The sequence below is a fragment of the Tursiops truncatus genome, chromosome X (assembly GCF_011762595.2).
Source record: "Tursiops truncatus isolate mTurTru1 chromosome X, mTurTru1.mat.Y, whole genome shotgun sequence".
In the NCBI taxonomy this organism is placed as follows: domain Eukaryota; kingdom Metazoa; phylum Chordata; class Mammalia; order Artiodactyla; family Delphinidae; genus Tursiops; species Tursiops truncatus.
In genome coordinates, this window is record NC_047055.1 from 78,927,116 (window position 1) to 78,943,092 (window position 15,977).

The following is a 15,977-nucleotide window of genomic DNA, read 5'->3' on the forward strand; positions in this document are numbered from 1 at the left end:
TCTGACTTCAACTTCTTAGTTAAGACCCAATTCAAAGGTGCTCTTTTCTGTGAAGGCATTCTTGATCCACTCAAGCAGAGCTACCTTTACCTCTAATATGATACTATTATTTTATTTGCCTACAGTATTGAAGTTATTTGTTTACATTAACATTTCTCTGCTTATGTTGTGATTGCCTTGAGGAGCTACACAAAAGTACAATTTTTCTTTTCATTTGTTATTTTAGTTTTTCAATGGTGTAAACAGCTGTCGTGATTAACAAAGTATTAAGTTCATTAAAATGGTATTGAATCCATAGTAGCTTTATTTATTTATTTATTTATTTATGGCTGCATTGTGTCTCCGTTGCTGCACGCGGGCTTTCTCTAGTTGCGGCGAGCGGCGTCTACTCTTTGTTGTGGTGTGCAGGCTTCTCATTGCAGTGGCTTCTCTTGTTGCTGAGCATGGGCTCTATGCGTGCAGGCTTCAGTAGTTGTAGCGTGTGGGCTTCAGTAGTTGTGGCATGCAGGCTCAGTAGTTGTGGCATACAGGCTTAGTTGCTCCACGGCATGTGGGATCTTCCTGGACCAGGGCACAAACCCGTGTCCCCTCCATTGGCGGGCAGATTCTTAACCACTGTGCCACCAGGGAAGTCCCATAGTAGCTTTTTTGTAACTATGTATTTTTTCACTTAACAGATACTAGAAACCATCATGCTGGAGTCTCTAAAATATTAGATATGAAAAGTCCTCATAGATCTTTATGCATTTATATGGAAAGATAGCTAAAGTATTTTAAGTGAGAAAGTCATGGCTCAGAAAAGTATGTATAGCTTAATCCTACATGTATAAAAAGGTATGAAGTTTTCCCTTTGACCAGGACAGTACATAGAAAATAGAAATGCAATAATGTCATAATTGTAATCACTGGGATGAATAGAGGGAGAGACTTTTCTCTTTTTACTCTTGGGTATTGTTTGATTTTTTTTTTTCTGTAAGCAAGAAAAAATGGCTTTTTCAGAATAGAGGAATTCTTTTTTCATAATAGAGGTGTTATTTATTCTCAAAAATAACAATTCCATTGGTCTAGATATGTCCAATATGGTAGCCACTAGCCATATGTGACTACTTAATTTTAGCTAATTAAAATGAAATGGAATTAACAATTCAGTTCCTCACTTGCACTCATCATATTTCAAGCCCTCAATGGCCACATATGGCCGGTAGCTACTGTATTGAACAGAGAAGATATAGAACATTTCTGTCATTGCAGAAGGTTCTAGAGAGGCTCTAGATCACTGTGTCCCCACATAAGGTGGAGCCAGTCGGAACACCCTGAAACCTTGAGTGTGAATTAGTTAATTAGTGGGAATTAACTACAAACACCTATCACTTGAGTGTTGTAGCCCTTGATTAACCACAGGGCTAGTTAGGCGTTACTGGAAAATGAAGGTGATTACCTAATTGGCATCCTTTGGAATATAGAATCAGTCTGATCTGGAGGCCTACAATGTATCCATGGCAATGATGACACCTGTTGAGTCTCTGTAAATCATGAGAATAGTGATGTTTGGACTGCTGGGTTCCCTGGTTACCATGGAAATGAGGGTACTGGTTACAGTTCTTTGTAATCACACAGAGACTAAAGTATCGATCCCCCCTCCCCCATCCCTTTCTATAACCATAGCCATAGTGATGACTATTTCAGCTGGGCTTTAGGAGTAAACCTGGCAGCAGGAGAAGCAACTAGAAAATCAGATTAAGTAAGGAGTGTCAGAGTGCAAGCCCTAATGAGGAAGTGTGAAAAAAGAAACATGGCGGGGCATTTTTTCAGTAGGAAAAGTCTAGATCTACTACACTGAATACAATGACATTGTTACTCTAGCTTCTTGTACAGGCGCAGTGCAGGAATTCTCAGAGCACGCCTACGCGCACATTTTCTCCCCTTCTGTTTCACTCTTTCCACTTTCCTCTCTCCCTTTTTTCCCCTCTCCTTTCCCCCTCCCATCACTTGGTCTTTCGGTCTTTCAGTCAGTCCGTTGATGTCTCTCCTTCCAACCCTTTATCCCCCTCCCCCCTCCTTTTCCGCCTCTAGCGGACGCAACTTGCGCATGCGCACTCGGTACAAAGCCTCGCTCTTTGTCCCCAACTGTCGTTCACACGAACTCAAGTCTTTCGCATTCGGTAGCCAATAAGATCGAAGAAATCGTGGAAAACCGATTCCGCCTCTGGAGATAAACGTTGATTGGCAGGTAAGAAAACCAATAGAGAACGCCACTTTGTAGCCCTTGGGAGCCACAGAGCTCCGTCGTCTGGTTTCCGGCGGTCGCGCGCTCTTTTCTCGGGACGGTAGAGGCCGTGTAGCGTCGCTTTTACTCTGAGGAGAAAACAGTCGGTAGAGGGTGAGTTTGGGGACGACTTAGTTCTTGTTCGAGAGGGGAGTAGGATTTTTCGCGACAGTCGGTGAAGATAGAGGCGAGAGCGAGGCTGGGTTTGGAGGGAGTTGGGCCGTTCGTTCCGAGGCCTCTTAAGGCCTTGTCCCCGCCGCCACACGGCCTCCTCAGCCCACCCGCGGAGGCCCATCGCTCTCCCCTCGCCTCGCCTTCGGCTCTAACCTGGTTCCCGTTTCCCTTCCCGCCTCTTTTCTTTGTGCGACACATCTTGGAATCTGAGCCCTGTCAGTAAGTTCCCCGGCCCTTGAGCCGACCTGGGCCTGAGGGTGTGGGGTCTATTATCCGAGAGCCCTGAAGTCGCGGCTGCAGGAGGAGGCGCTTTGTCGGGTGCTCCTCCTCTCGACCTCTTGAGGCCATTAATTCCGGAGGAGAAAGCGCCCCCCCTCCCAGCGATGTTTTTTTGTAGAAACTCTTAGCTGGGAAGTTCATCTGCTAGTCCAGACCTCGCCGCTTTCCTAGGCAGGTTCCTGGAGGCTTTTTTTTTTTTTTTTGGTCTTGTTGCCTAGCTACTCGACCCATCTATGACATCACTTTTTAAAATGAAAATGAATGTTACGGATTTTCTATTGGGTATTTTACATTTGGAAAAATTATTGTCGAAAGTTGATGCTTTTCTTTGTGTTCTTAACAGAGAAGTCGAGGTTAGAGAGGACTGGGAGGCACTTTGCTATCTTCGGTGGAAGTTGAGGTAGGTGTAGGGGGTAGAGTTGCCAGATGAAATACAGGACACCCCGTTAGATTTGAATTTCACGTAGGCAACAGATTATTTTTTAGTATACGTTGCATGGGACTTATACTAAAAATCATTCATTTTTTAACACCTGAAATTCAAATTTAACTGTAGTGTGTTTTTATTTGATACGTCTGGCAACCGTAATGGGAGGGTGCTGGTTGCACTTACATTGTTTCTTTGTCCGACTTCTTATTACTAAAGGTCTTAAGAGACTCTTAGGAAAGGACCTTACCATGCCAGTGCCTCCTACAGCTTTCAGGCTGGTCCACATCCAGGCAGCCATCTCCGTCTGGTAGATTTTTACTAGATTTACCCCCACAGTTTCCACTAAAAAAGTTGATCCTTTTCCTGAAAATTAAGGGGACATTTATTTAGATTTCAGATATATGTGATGTAGTGTTTGGTCTGTACCTGAACAACATTTGTGCAGTTGTGTTGCAAATAGCACCAGTTTTTCTAACATAAATATGTGTTTTCTCTCAAGAAAGTCCATCAGGGTTAGACTTAAGGGCAGATAAGTAGACAGAAATCCTTACTAATGATCTTTATGCTGTGTTCTTTTCTCAGAGGCCCAGTGGTTAGGGGGCAGTGAATTTATTACCAAGATACCTGCACATACTTACAAATTATATTGGTGGTCATCATCAGAAGTACATTATAGGGACAACACTTACTGAGTACTTGCTACTTTGTGGGCACTGTTTTAGGTGATTTATACAATATTTAGTGTTCACCGTTGAATGCCTGCTTGGGAAATAAAAAACTGAAGGGAAAGATTATAAAGATTGGCAGTATGGAGACATTTATTCAACACAAAGGTAGGCAGTTTGGTTGTAAAAATATTTTTGCTAGAATGCAGAAGAGCAGGGGAAGAATGTAATTGATGACATTTGTCTAACTGGAGCACCCACCATATGTAGAATTAAGGGTAGTGGTTGCCAGCAGGAACAAGTGACCTCATTTAGTCAAAATAACCAGCCCTGTGAGATAGATGTTACAGGTGAGGAAACTGAGGCTCAGAAGTTAAGTGACATTTTAGTAAGTTTTTTGGATTCTGAACTCTAAAATCAAGGTGAGCTTGATTACACAGTTTGTAGCATAGGGATGAGTATGAGCTTTAGAGTTCAACAGACCTGAGTTCTACTCCATGCTCCATCACATTTTTGTGTGACCTTGGATGTGCATCAGTTTTCTTATTCAGAAGAATGATAGTTATGAGCATTAAATGAGATAATACGGACTTAGCACAGTGCCTGACATATAGTGGTCAATAAATATCTGGTATTATCATCTTAACTACCAGGCTACACTTTCTAAAACCAAAAATAACCTCCCTTGAAGTAATTCTAAATGGTTTAGGACATCCCAGTGCTCAAGATCATTTCTACTAAGTTGTAAAATGGCTTTTTTTGAAATGGAGTGGTGAGGTGTGGTTAGGATGTAAATATAGAGTTTTTAATATTTCAGTTTTGAGTGGATCGCTATAAGGATTTCTGTTAACATATACATTGTGGGTTCCTGAATGGGATGCAGGGTATTGAGGCTGGGGCCACTGACTCTTATATTAAAGGCTGGAGGAAAAAACAAAGAGGCTCCTTGGATTCTAGCCAGAGGTAAGAACTAGTTGGAGAAATGGCTGTGGATAATTCAAGTTTCTGCTGTAGGCCACTTTGAGGTCAGGGGAATGGAGGTGTTTGATTCATGGGATTCAAATAGGAAAAGATCTGGTTCTAACGCCCACTTACCTATCCTCACCTGTAGCTGGAGTAGACTTTAAATTTTGTAGGAAATTTTTAATTTCCTACTTTTATATCTTGTTTTTAAAAACATTTTTTAAGGTATCCCATTTGCTGTGAAACTGGTACACTTATTCATGGTGCTTAAAGTTGTTACACTATGTGGCAAGAGTCACAAAGGCATTTAATTATTCTATTTTTAAGAATTTATCCTAAGGAAATCAACAGAAAGCTATAAGCAAGAAGGTATTTATTTCAGCATTTTAATAGGAAAAAGCTGAAAACAGCCTAAATGTCTCATAGGGAGTAGTTTAGTAAATTAGTGTACATCCAATTGGACTTTATGTAGCCATTAACAAGTATAATTAAGTTGACACTATAGAAATGGGGAAAGGGTGAATATACAACAATGCATTTATGATTACAGTTTTGAAATGATAGTGTATGTTTTGAAGGTAAATAAGCAAAAATGGAAATTGTGGGAGGAATATTTAGTCATGGAGGTGCCCCAAGATTTAGCTGTGAGCATTGTTTATAATGGTGAAAAGTTAGAAACAGCCCAAGTGTCCCAACACAATAGGGGCTTGGTTGACAGCTGAATACTTTGTCTGCCAACAGTAAATGTAGAAGATTTAGTGACATGGAATATACCATTTAGAATACATACAAATGTATAAATCAGTGACTGAAAGGGTATACCAAAATGTTAACAGTGACTTTTGTAGTGGTGGGTCTTCGGGGTTTTCTTTATTTTTATTTCTACGTTTTCTATGTTAAAGATGTATTTTGTACCTTATTAATGAGAAACAAAAGATTAATGAAATGATACAAATGAGAATTCAAGTCTTGGCTTGAATGTCAGGTTTCTAGTGAGGCTAACCTCACAGGTCTATTTAAAATTGCAATCTTCCCCCTTCCACTCCCTGTCCATTTTTTTCCCCCCCTCCACCCCCTTTTCTTTATTTTCCCCTACACTTAACCTCTTCTTAAGTACTGTGTAATTTAATTATTATATATATTGTTTTCTCTCCCTGGAAGGCTATCACTGCTGAAGGCAAGAATCTGCTTTGTTCATTGAGGCATCCCAAGCACCTAGAATAGTGCCTAGCAAATAGGAAGCATTCAGTGAATATTTGTTGAATGAATTAGTTTAAAAAATTAGTAAAAAAATTATCAATCTACAAGCAGGACAGATTTCATTTTTGCCCACCTTCTGTTTCTTATCTACATTCATGCATTTAAAAAAACACTTCCCCTCTTAAAGCATCAAACATTTTTCATGTTTACATGGTCTTTATAATTTTTAATGCTGTGTAACATTCCATTGTATAGATGTACCACAATTTATTAAAAACACTGCCCCTAATTTTGGGTACCTGAGTCATTTTTATCATTTTTGTTACCAGAAAGCCCATAACAGTGAGTATTTCTTGGATGTAGTTTTAAATTTTAAAATGATATTCTTAGGATAAATTACTGGAAGTAGAATTCCTGAGTTAAAAGAATAGGAACATCTTGATAGCTCTTGTTACCTATTGTCTTATGAAACAACTTTTGGATACAGAACTTAATTGCATTGATGTTTTCAGTTTGGGTGGGATATGATATAAAATGTATTAGAAAGTTTTTATACACATAGAAGTATTCTTATATACCCATAATCCAAAATCAACAGTTATTAAGCCTTTGTCACATTTTTTTTTTGTCTGAGGAATATAATTTCTTTTAAAGGAATCATGTTAATAATAGAGTATTCAGGGAAAAGGTCCTTTTCTGCATCTTTCCTTCAGTTAAATCTGACTGGAGGGTCCTGTGTTGAGGGGAAAAGATTCAGGATTGATTTTGCCCTTTAATTTACTGGAGAACTGCCTTTGGATGAGGAAGATGGTCCTCACTTTGTTAACCTGATCCATTAGGAAATTTCCATTTTAAAACCATCAACTTTTGTATTCAGTCTGGATTATACCAGGAGTTTTCATTTAATTTTATGCTGCCTTTTTTTTTTTTTTTTTTTTTTTTTTTTTGGCCACACCTGTGTGGCTTATGGGATCTCAGTTCTCCAGCCAGGAATTTAACTCAGGCCACAGTAGTGAAAGCCCAGAATCCTAACCACTAGGCCACCAGGGAACTCCCTTATGTTGATTTTTAAATGACAGAATTTAAGATTTTATGATTGTATAATTTTGTATTTGCTGCTTTTATTGCTTTGGTAGTCGTTTATTTTTCCATTGTGATTAATAGCAGTATTTACCTAGTGTTTACTATATGCCAGTACAGAACTAGTGTTTTCACATACTCATTAATCTTTATAGCTACTTTGAGAGGTAGGTATTTTTATTATTCCCTTTATAACAGCTTAAGAAACTGGTGCAGAAGTAATTTACTAAGTAGTACATGGCTAGTAAGTAAGTATTAGGACCATGCTTCAAATCTAAGTATATCTAACTCCACAGCCCATACTTTTCCTGCTGTTCATTCCACAGTATCTACTGTAGGCTAGGACTGCAAGGTACCAGAGAAGAACAAGACTTATTATTAGTCCTTGTGATAACTAGAATCTGTTTTAGTCATTGTGTTTTAAAGTGTGCTTTAATATTATGATAAGGCCAATTTTTAGGGAGTAGATTCTTTTGGGAAAGTAGTTTCCTATTAATCCATATAGTTATTGAACTGGAAGTTTCCTCAAGTCATTCTAGTGCAAGCTGTTCTTATCTAGTACTTGTCTAGTTTCTATGTACAACATAACTGCTAGTGCTGGTGGTTTTTAGATTTTTGAATTGTACTCCTTTGCCATACTTGTTAAAAATAATACCAAAGGTGATTAATGACATACAAGTCATCAGGAAGATGGCTGATTGTGCTCTTAGCACTGAATGTATTTGACCTACCGTTTCTTTTTAGGGTGCAAAAATGCAGAGCAATAAAACTTTTAACTTGGAGAAACAAAACCACACTCCGAGGAAACATCATCAGCATCACCATCAGCAGCACCACCAGCAGCAACAGCAGCAGCCACCACCTCCACCAATACCTGCAAATGGGCAACAAGCCAGCAGCCAAAGTGAGTACATGCTAGGTAGTGGGGTAGAAATAGGTCCCTTCTTGGGAATAGTTTCTGGATTTTTAGATTAGATTCTTGGGATTATAAAGTAATGGGCCTTTGTAGCACACCTTTGTTGTTCTTTTCTCTATTTACCTCTTAATACTTAGGATAGAAAAAGGCTGATTCTCTGAAATAAGGAGCAGACATGTAGGATAGCAGTTGAGTACAGGTTGCTTTGCTGCATTGGCACATTCTGTTGCTAGACAGATGGCTGCATGCTTTACCTCAGAGCTTGGTTCTTAGAGGTAAGCATCAGATGACTAGTACATAGAGAAAATATAGAAAAGGTCTTTAAGACTTAATGGAGAAGAAATCTGGTATTAAGTATTATATTTTTATCTTGGGGCCTGTGCCACCCCATTTTTTAAAAAAATATTTATTTATTTATTTGATTGCACTGGGTCTTAGTTGCAGCAGGCAGGCTTCCCAGTTGTGGCATGCGAACTCCCAGCCTTGGCATGCATGTGGGATCTAGTTCCCTGACCAGGGATCAAACCCGAGCCCCCTGCATTGGGAGCCTGGAGTCCTGTACACTGTGCCACCCCATTTTTTAATCAGAGTAAAAGGTCTTTAAAGGTATGTTTCCATCCATTCAGCAAATTTTGAGCACCTGTTGTGTGCCTCTAAGACTACAACCAACCTCAACCCTCTTTTATTTCCAGAGATTCCTACAAAGAATACTCTTTCCTAACTCATTCTTTTCATTCCATTACCCCAAGCCTGAAAGAATGGGAACTGTTAAGGTTATGAAGATTAGTGAGGGATTGGGAAATGGAACAATTATGTTTTAAATGTAAAAATCTGATCTCTTCTGATCTAGGGCTCCTTGACTTGCTTAATTTTCTCTTTCTGTCTCTGAGTTAGTCCGGGGTGGCTCCTGGCCCATAGTAGAGTTGTTAAGAAGTCTCCCCAGATCTCTGCCTACTGCTTTCACATTCTAAGGTGCAATTTACCGATAAGTGGTTAGTGGATAGATTCCATTGGGAAATGGTGTTTGACTTCTCTACAGCAATTATATTGCCCATCTAGCGGCAGTTGTAACTCTTTGAGAATGTGACTGTGTGTCTTCTCTCAGATGAAGGCTTGACTATTGACCTGAAGAATTTTAGGAAACCAGGAGAGAAGACCTTCACCCAGCGTAGCCGGCTCTTTGTGGGCAATCTTCCTCCTGACATCACTGAGGAGGAAATGAGGAAACTATTTGAGAAATATGGGAAGGCAGGCGAAGTCTTCATTCATAAGGACAAGGGCTTTGGCTTTATCCGCTTGGTGAGCAACTGTGGGCTTTTAGAGCATGTGCTCTAAAAGGTGGGGAAGCTGGGCAATGATGGATATGGAAAGTTAGGCAGTAGAAATAATTCTCAGATGATATTAAAAGCTTATAGTTACAGTTGGCGGAACAGGACAAAAATGCAGATTTTATTTTAATTTTTCCTCATAGGTTTTTGTTTTGTTTCAAGGACAACATAGGTTTATTTGCCTAGGACTCTGGGGATAAAGTATGCCCTTTGGAACTTTTTTTGTTTTAATGCGGAAATTTCGAACATACAGAAGTGGAGTGAATAGTATAATGAACCTGCATGTACTCGTTACCCAGCTTCAGTAACTATCAACTCATAGTTAATTTTGTTTTATCTCTACCCTTCTATTTACTGCTCCCCACAAATATTTTAATAAATTAGACTTTTTTCCAAAAAAAATGAAAAAAGGTTTTTATTTTAGTAATGATCAAGGTTTATATAATTTATTTCCAAAGCCCTTACACATATGTTATCTCACTTAAGATTCGTCAAAACCTTGAGGGAACAGTTTTATTTGTATCTATTTTTTAAAAAATTTTAAGTGTAGATCTTTTAAAAAAATCTGATTTGATTTAGGAAATTTGTTTAAGTGCATGGGGGAAACGTTTCTGGGCATTATCTATCTCCATAAATGAGGGACATAATGTGCTAGCAAGATCACTGGATGTTACGGTCAGAACTAGTCCTCATTCCAGATCTACCACTAACTATATAGGCAAGTCATTTTTTCTAGGGCTCAGCTTCCTCTTCAGTAATGTGGAGGGTCCCATCAAGGTCTGTGGTTCTAAAGAGGCCTCTTGTAGGGCATAGTGATTCTGGTTAAACTTGTATGTAGCTAGCAAAAATTAAAATAATTCTGGCTGCTGTATTTTAAGGGTAGGCTTTATGATGGTCATTCTTGTCCAGATGATCTGTTAACACTTCAGGGAATAGCCTATGATACCAGTGACCATGTAAGTGGTATTAACTCTAGAATTTCCAGTTGATATATTGCAAGGCCATCAGAGAAATTAGGCTAACCAAAGAGTTATCTGAAACACCTGACTCCATTCTTCCAGTTCTATCCATGTTTCTTTGTATGCTTGTTGCCAAGGGTTTTTTGGGTTTTTTTGGAGACATTGAGCTATTCTTCTTGAGGCTCTTGATGGCTGTGTACGTGATCTTTGTCCAACTGAGTTATTCTGACTTTCCTCTGCTTCCTAGGAAACACGAACCCTAGCAGAGATTGCCAAAGTGGAACTGGACAACATGCCGCTCCGTGGAAAGCAGCTGCGTGTGCGCTTTGCCTGCCATAGTGCATCCCTTACAGTCCGAAACCTTCCTCAGTATGTGTCCAATGAACTGCTGGAGGAAGCCTTTTCTGTGTTCGGCCAGGTGGAGAGGGCTGTAGTCATTGTGGATGATCGAGGAAGGCCCTCAGGAAAAGGCATTGTTGAATTCTCAGGGAAGCCAGCGGCTCGGAAAGCTCTGGACAGATGCAGTGAAGGCTCCTTCCTGCTAACCACGTGAGTGAGGGGTCATTTTCAGAAACATACCTTAAATGCTACTTCCTTCTGTGGTCTGGGGAGCTAGCCTCTAAGAACCATGTTCCTGTGTTCATTTAAAGACTTTTGATATAATTCAGCTCTAGTAGAGTTTTCAGTGTACTCTTAAATTAATGGAAATGGTATGAGGATTTAAAAATAAACCTTTGCAGTCTTTCAGTAGGTTGTCATTTAATCAGTGTTAAGTCTCCCCTTATGGTGAAGTTTTAGAACTCTAAAAAGTTGTTTTGTGCATGTAGCACCTCTCTTAGTATTTACCCCAAGTCGTTACCTTGAGTTCTGTAGATACCATATATAAAGGCTGCACTTGGAACGTCCCTGATGGCCCAGTGGTTAAGAATCTGCCTGGCAATGCAGGGGACATGGGTTTGATCCCTGGTCCGGGAAGATCCCACGTGCCACGGAGCAACTAAGCCCATGCGCCACAATACTGAGCCCACACACCACAACGACTGAAGCCCGTGTGCCTAGAGCCAGTGCTCTTCAACAAGAGAAGCCACCATGATGAGAAGCCCCCACACCACAACGAAGAGTAGCCCCTGCTCACCACAACTAGAGAAAGCCTATGCGCAGCAGCAAAGACCCAATGCAGCCAAAAAAATAAATAAAATTTAAAAATAAATAAATAAAGGCTGCACTTAAGTCCTCCACCTACTTAAAGACTGTATTCAGAGATCTGAAACCTGACTCTATCCTGTCAACCCCAGATTCCACATGATGCCATTAAAAGGGCGTGGTTACTTAGGACTGGGTATAAAAACCCCTTCAGAAGTATGTTTAATTGTCCAGTCCTGACCCCTAACTAGTTCACTGTGCCGGTGTAATTTGATTAACACTGAGCGTCTCTCTCCCAGATTTCCTCGACCTGTGACTGTGGAGCCCATGGACCAGTTAGATGATGAAGAGGGACTCCCAGAGAAGCTGGTTATAAAGAACCAGCAATTTCACAAGTATGTGGTCCTGATAGATTCCCTGTTAGGTATTTGCCTGTTCTTAAGGAAGCCTGTAAAGAGATGTGTAAAAGAGGCACATCTTTGCTGTATGTGTTCACTGGCAGCCATCGTCTTGGCCCTCAGGAGGAATGTAGTGTTTTGTTGGGAAAATCTTGGACAAAAGTTTTAGTAACCTAGGAACCTTGTGTATAGGGAGCGAGAGCAGCCACCCAGATTTGCACAGCCTGGCTCCTTTGAGTATGAGTATGCCATGCGCTGGAAGGCACTTATTGAGATGGAGAAGCAGCAGCAGGACCAAGTGGACCGAAACATTAAGGAAGCTCGTGAGAAGCTGGAGATGGAGATGGAGGCTGCTCGCCATGAGCACCAGGTCATGCTAATGAGGCAGGGTGAGTATCGGCCTGTAAGTCTTATAACTAGAAGAAGGACAGAGTAACTTTTTTCAGGAGTTTCTTTATCAATCAGTAGAGAAAGGCCTAAACTTCAACTTTTATTCTCTGAAATATTTTGTTGATCTTGGTAGGCAAATGAGCTTGGAGATGTGGCAGAGGATACTGGATTCTGTGGAGAAGGAAATAATAGGTTTGACTTCATTTTTGGAATCTGGATACCTCGGATGGCCACTCAGGGATTAAATATCCCCTTTGCTTTCTGGATCTATCTTTATGGAAAATTACTGGGCCTATATGAGGATCATGAAGAATATGCTCAGTCAGTCTGTTGTTTTCATAGATTTGATGAGGCGTCAAGAAGAACTTAGGAGGATGGAAGAGCTGCACAACCAAGAAGTGCAAAAACGAAAGCAGCTGGAGCTCAGGTAACTCTTTTCTCCAACCCTTTTTATCTGACAACTTTAAAATGTAATGTCTCTCTCCTGTTTCCTACCACCATGCTACCTCATGCATTTGTAAATATGTTGGCAAATATTTCCTGGCTGCTTCTCAAGTTCTCCCTTTAGATGGGAGATGTTTCAGGTACCCATGGTTCTAGGAATTCCTGGGACTGCGCTAAAGAGGAAAGCAGCTGAGTGCTGGTCTTATGAGACTGGCTCCTTTGGGAAAGAACTTTTTTCCCTGAAGGACACATCTGGGTTGTTTTAGGGCTGGGCACATTTAACAGTGAGTTTCCTGGAGAGCTATGATAGTTTTCAGTAGGCTCTTGATCTCCTTGGCTGAGTCCCCTATTAAGATAATCTGTTCGAGTTTTGGAATGCCTCTGCTTAAATATCTTGGTGACTTCTCTGTAGGCAGGAAGAGGAGCGCAGGCGCCGTGAGGAAGAGATGCGGCGGCAACAAGAAGAAATGATGCGACGACAGCAGGAAGGATTCAAGGGAACATTCCCTGATGCGGTATTATCTCCCATGTGCCCATGATATGAAAAACTCATCATGAATTGTCCATTAGGACTATTAAAAACACACTAGGCTATGACCAATTTTTCCATTCTATGACACTCCTTATAGAAAGAAGCATTCATAGGAAGGAAAGGTAAGGTTTGAAGAGGAGCTCTTGCCTCACAGGCAATTTAGGATGAAAAGCTGGGAGGCCATTGTATGCTGTTTAAACTCAGTGACTGCAGGATCAGATAGACCCAGTCCTGTAGCAGCCTTGACTGGTCTTCTGATGTCCTTGGCAGCTGTACAGGTTGGAGCCCTAGAAGAAATCAGCTATGTCTCTCCTTTTCTTTCATCTTTCCTTCTGTTCCTAATAGGAAACTCTGACTTGTGTCCTAGTAGCTCTAATCTTGAATTCATTGTACAGCTGTAATGAGTTCAAGGAGCTGTTGTTGATGTTCTTCCTCAGCTTGGTCTCAGTGCACTTAGGATGTGTTATCACTGTCTACTTCCCTTAGTATGTGGGCCTCAGTGGATTGTGGTAGAATGAATGCAGTGCTGTCGTGGACTGTCTTGAGTATTTTTTGTTTTTCAGAGAGAGCAGGAGATACGAATGGGCCAGATGGCTATGGGAGGTAAGGACTTAAGGGGTTAATGGCTCTGATTTCCTTTTTTGTCTCGTCTCTGGTAAACTAGGTAGCTTCTCCTACCTAGTCCAAATTTAAGAGGCTTGACATTTCTGGGAGCATCATTTTGGTGGGAGGGTAACATGTCTTAGCCCAGAGATCTTGAATTATTTCCTTTGGCATAGAAAAAGACTGACAATCTCTGTCTCCTATACTGATCACACTGCTCTGCTTTAGGTGCTATGGGCATAAACAACAGAGGCGCTATGCCCCCTGCTCCTGTGCCAGCTGGTACCCCAGCTCCTCCAGGACCTGCCACTATGATGCCAGATGGAACCTTGGGATTGGTAATAAACTGCAGGGCCTTATAGTAACTCTAAATGGTAATAGGAGGAGGAAAGACTTTGCCTTCGTGATCCCTGGGCCTGCCACAATTTTGCTACAGATAACAGTTTTTAGGATCACTGTTATCCATGAAATATTACCTCAAGATCTTTGTTTGGAGTCTTGTGCAAACCCAGTCTCAGACTATATTTTACCCAGGAGTTAAGCAAATAACTGTCTGACTGGGTAGTCTTGATTGACTGTTTAGTTGCTACCCTGGGTGAACAGGTTCTTCTTTGGAGGGAAGGCAACGAAGGCTAGGCATTATCACATAAAATAGATGTGAGTCCAAAAGCTTTATGGCTCATACAATCCTGAGGTGGTTTTAGTTCTACTGTGAAAATGTTTCAATTAGATAGGCTTAAGGTTGCTGAAGAGTGATGGCCTGCCCTCGTCCATATACCTGGTTCAGGAAAAAGGACTTGGCTAGCACTTATCCAGCCTAGGAATTTAGTATGTAATATTGCTTAGCATGTAGAAATACGAATAAAAAGTTAAAGGTAGGATGGTTGGGTAGGACTGTATTTCAGGCTACTTTCCTTTTAGGGATAGCCACTAGAGTTCTAAACAGGCTTGGTCAACCCTACCATCAGGAGCCTTGAATAGTTGGGTGGAAATGGCCTCCGGGGAGGGACTACAGATGGGTGGGAAGCTAGGGCATAGGTTCTATTATAACATTGCTCTCTTTCTCTTTAAGACCCCACCAACAACTGAACGCTTTGGCCAAGCTGCTACAATGGAAGGAATTGGGGCAATTGGTGGAACCCCTCCTGCATTCAACCGTGCAGCTCCTGGAGCTGAATTTGCTCCAAACAAACGTCGCCGATACTAATAAAATTGCAGTGTCTAGTTTCCCAAAACCCTTAAAAGAAGGACCCTTTTTGGACTAGATGAATTCTACCCTGGAAAAGTGTACTAGGTGAATTCTACCCTGGAAAAGTGTTAGGGATTCCTCCCGATAGTTAGGTCTTCCCTGCCTGTAGTACTCTAGGGAGTATGCTGGAGGCAGAGGGTAAGGGAGGGGCGATATTTAACAAATCAGTTCTGTGTGGTATATCCTTTAACTAACCAGTTCTGTGTGGTGCATTCCTAAAGTCTCATGTGATTGTTGAGAGCCTGAGGGGCGGGGAGCCATGACAAAATGGATCCAGTTAGGGCCATTAATCTTAATCATTCCACTCTTTGTCCACCCTGTTCTATTTGCTTTCTTGTCCTTACACCCCCCCATCCCAGAGACACTGCCACATATACCACAAAAACCAAACATCCCCCAATGACCTTGGCCCCATTGCTCCATTCACTCCCAGGTGGGAATTCAGGCAGATGTCCACAGAGGTCACAGGCAACATACATACGGTTCTGTTATATCCCATATATTATGCCTTTGTGTCCTAAGGAAGACATTTTCTCTTAGAGATTTTCATTTAGTATATCTTTAAAAAAACTGTTGTGTTAAACTTGCCTCCATCTTTTTCTTGGGTAAGGACAACTCAGAAATGGCCCTTTTGTGTCTATGATATTGCTGTTCACAGCTTTTCTTGATAGGCCTAGTACAATCTTGAGAATAGGGTTGCTGTATGCTGAAGGTCAGACAGTAGCTCTTAGCTTTGCCTATCTTAGGTAGTTATGCTGTGCATTTTTTATTGGTGTACCATGATTGATTTGTCCCTGATACCTTTGGAGTTTTTCTGAGAAATGAAGTAATGCAACATCAACTTATTAAAATACATTTTAAGCCTTTTAATTTTCTGTGCTGTTTTTGAAGGGGCAAGGAGGGAGGGGAGTTCTGTCTCAGATGAGCACAAGGCTATAAGAATAATCCTTTATGACCT

General features: G+C 40.9%; 1 protein-coding gene across 4 annotated transcripts; it reads left to right on the forward strand.

The window, feature by feature from the left end:
• Positions 1 to 2,121: 2,121 nt before the first annotated feature.
• On the forward strand, positions 2,122 to 15,889 carry NONO (non-POU domain containing octamer binding). Of its 4 annotated transcripts, XM_019949050.3 has the most exons (12): positions 2,288 to 2,380; positions 3,063 to 3,119; positions 7,802 to 7,961; positions 9,079 to 9,272; positions 10,508 to 10,809; positions 11,703 to 11,798; positions 11,994 to 12,190; positions 12,534 to 12,618; positions 13,048 to 13,150; positions 13,731 to 13,770; positions 13,999 to 14,108; positions 14,843 to 15,889. In XM_019949050.3, the coding sequence occupies exons 3-12, from the start codon at positions 7,811 to 7,813 to the stop codon at positions 14,975 to 14,977; spliced, it is 1,413 nt and encodes a 470-aa protein (XP_019804609.1). In that variant the 5' UTR covers positions 2,288 to 2,380; positions 3,063 to 3,119; positions 7,802 to 7,810; the 3' UTR covers positions 14,978 to 15,889. The 4 variants fall into 4 exon arrangements, with proteins under 4 accessions (XP_019804611.1, XP_019804610.1, XP_019804613.1 ...); XM_019949052.3 differs by lacking the exons at positions 2,288 to 2,380; positions 3,063 to 3,119 and adding an exon at positions 2,122 to 2,230; XM_019949051.3 differs by lacking the exon at positions 3,063 to 3,119 and having other exon boundaries at positions 2,242 to 2,380.
• Positions 15,890 to 15,977: the final 88 nt, after the last annotated feature.

Coding starts and splice junctions, on each gene's coding strand:
- NONO (XM_019949052.3), top strand. CDS start 7,811: ATGCAGAGCAATAAAACTTTTAACTTGGAGAAACAAAACCACACTCCG. Junction 13,151..13,730: donor AGGGAACATTCCCTGATGCG/GTATTATCTCCC, acceptor TTTGTTTTTCAG/AGAGAGCAGGAGATACGAAT. Junction 14,109..14,842: donor CAGATGGAACCTTGGGATTG/GTAATAAACTGC, acceptor TTTCTCTTTAAG/ACCCCACCAACAACTGAACG.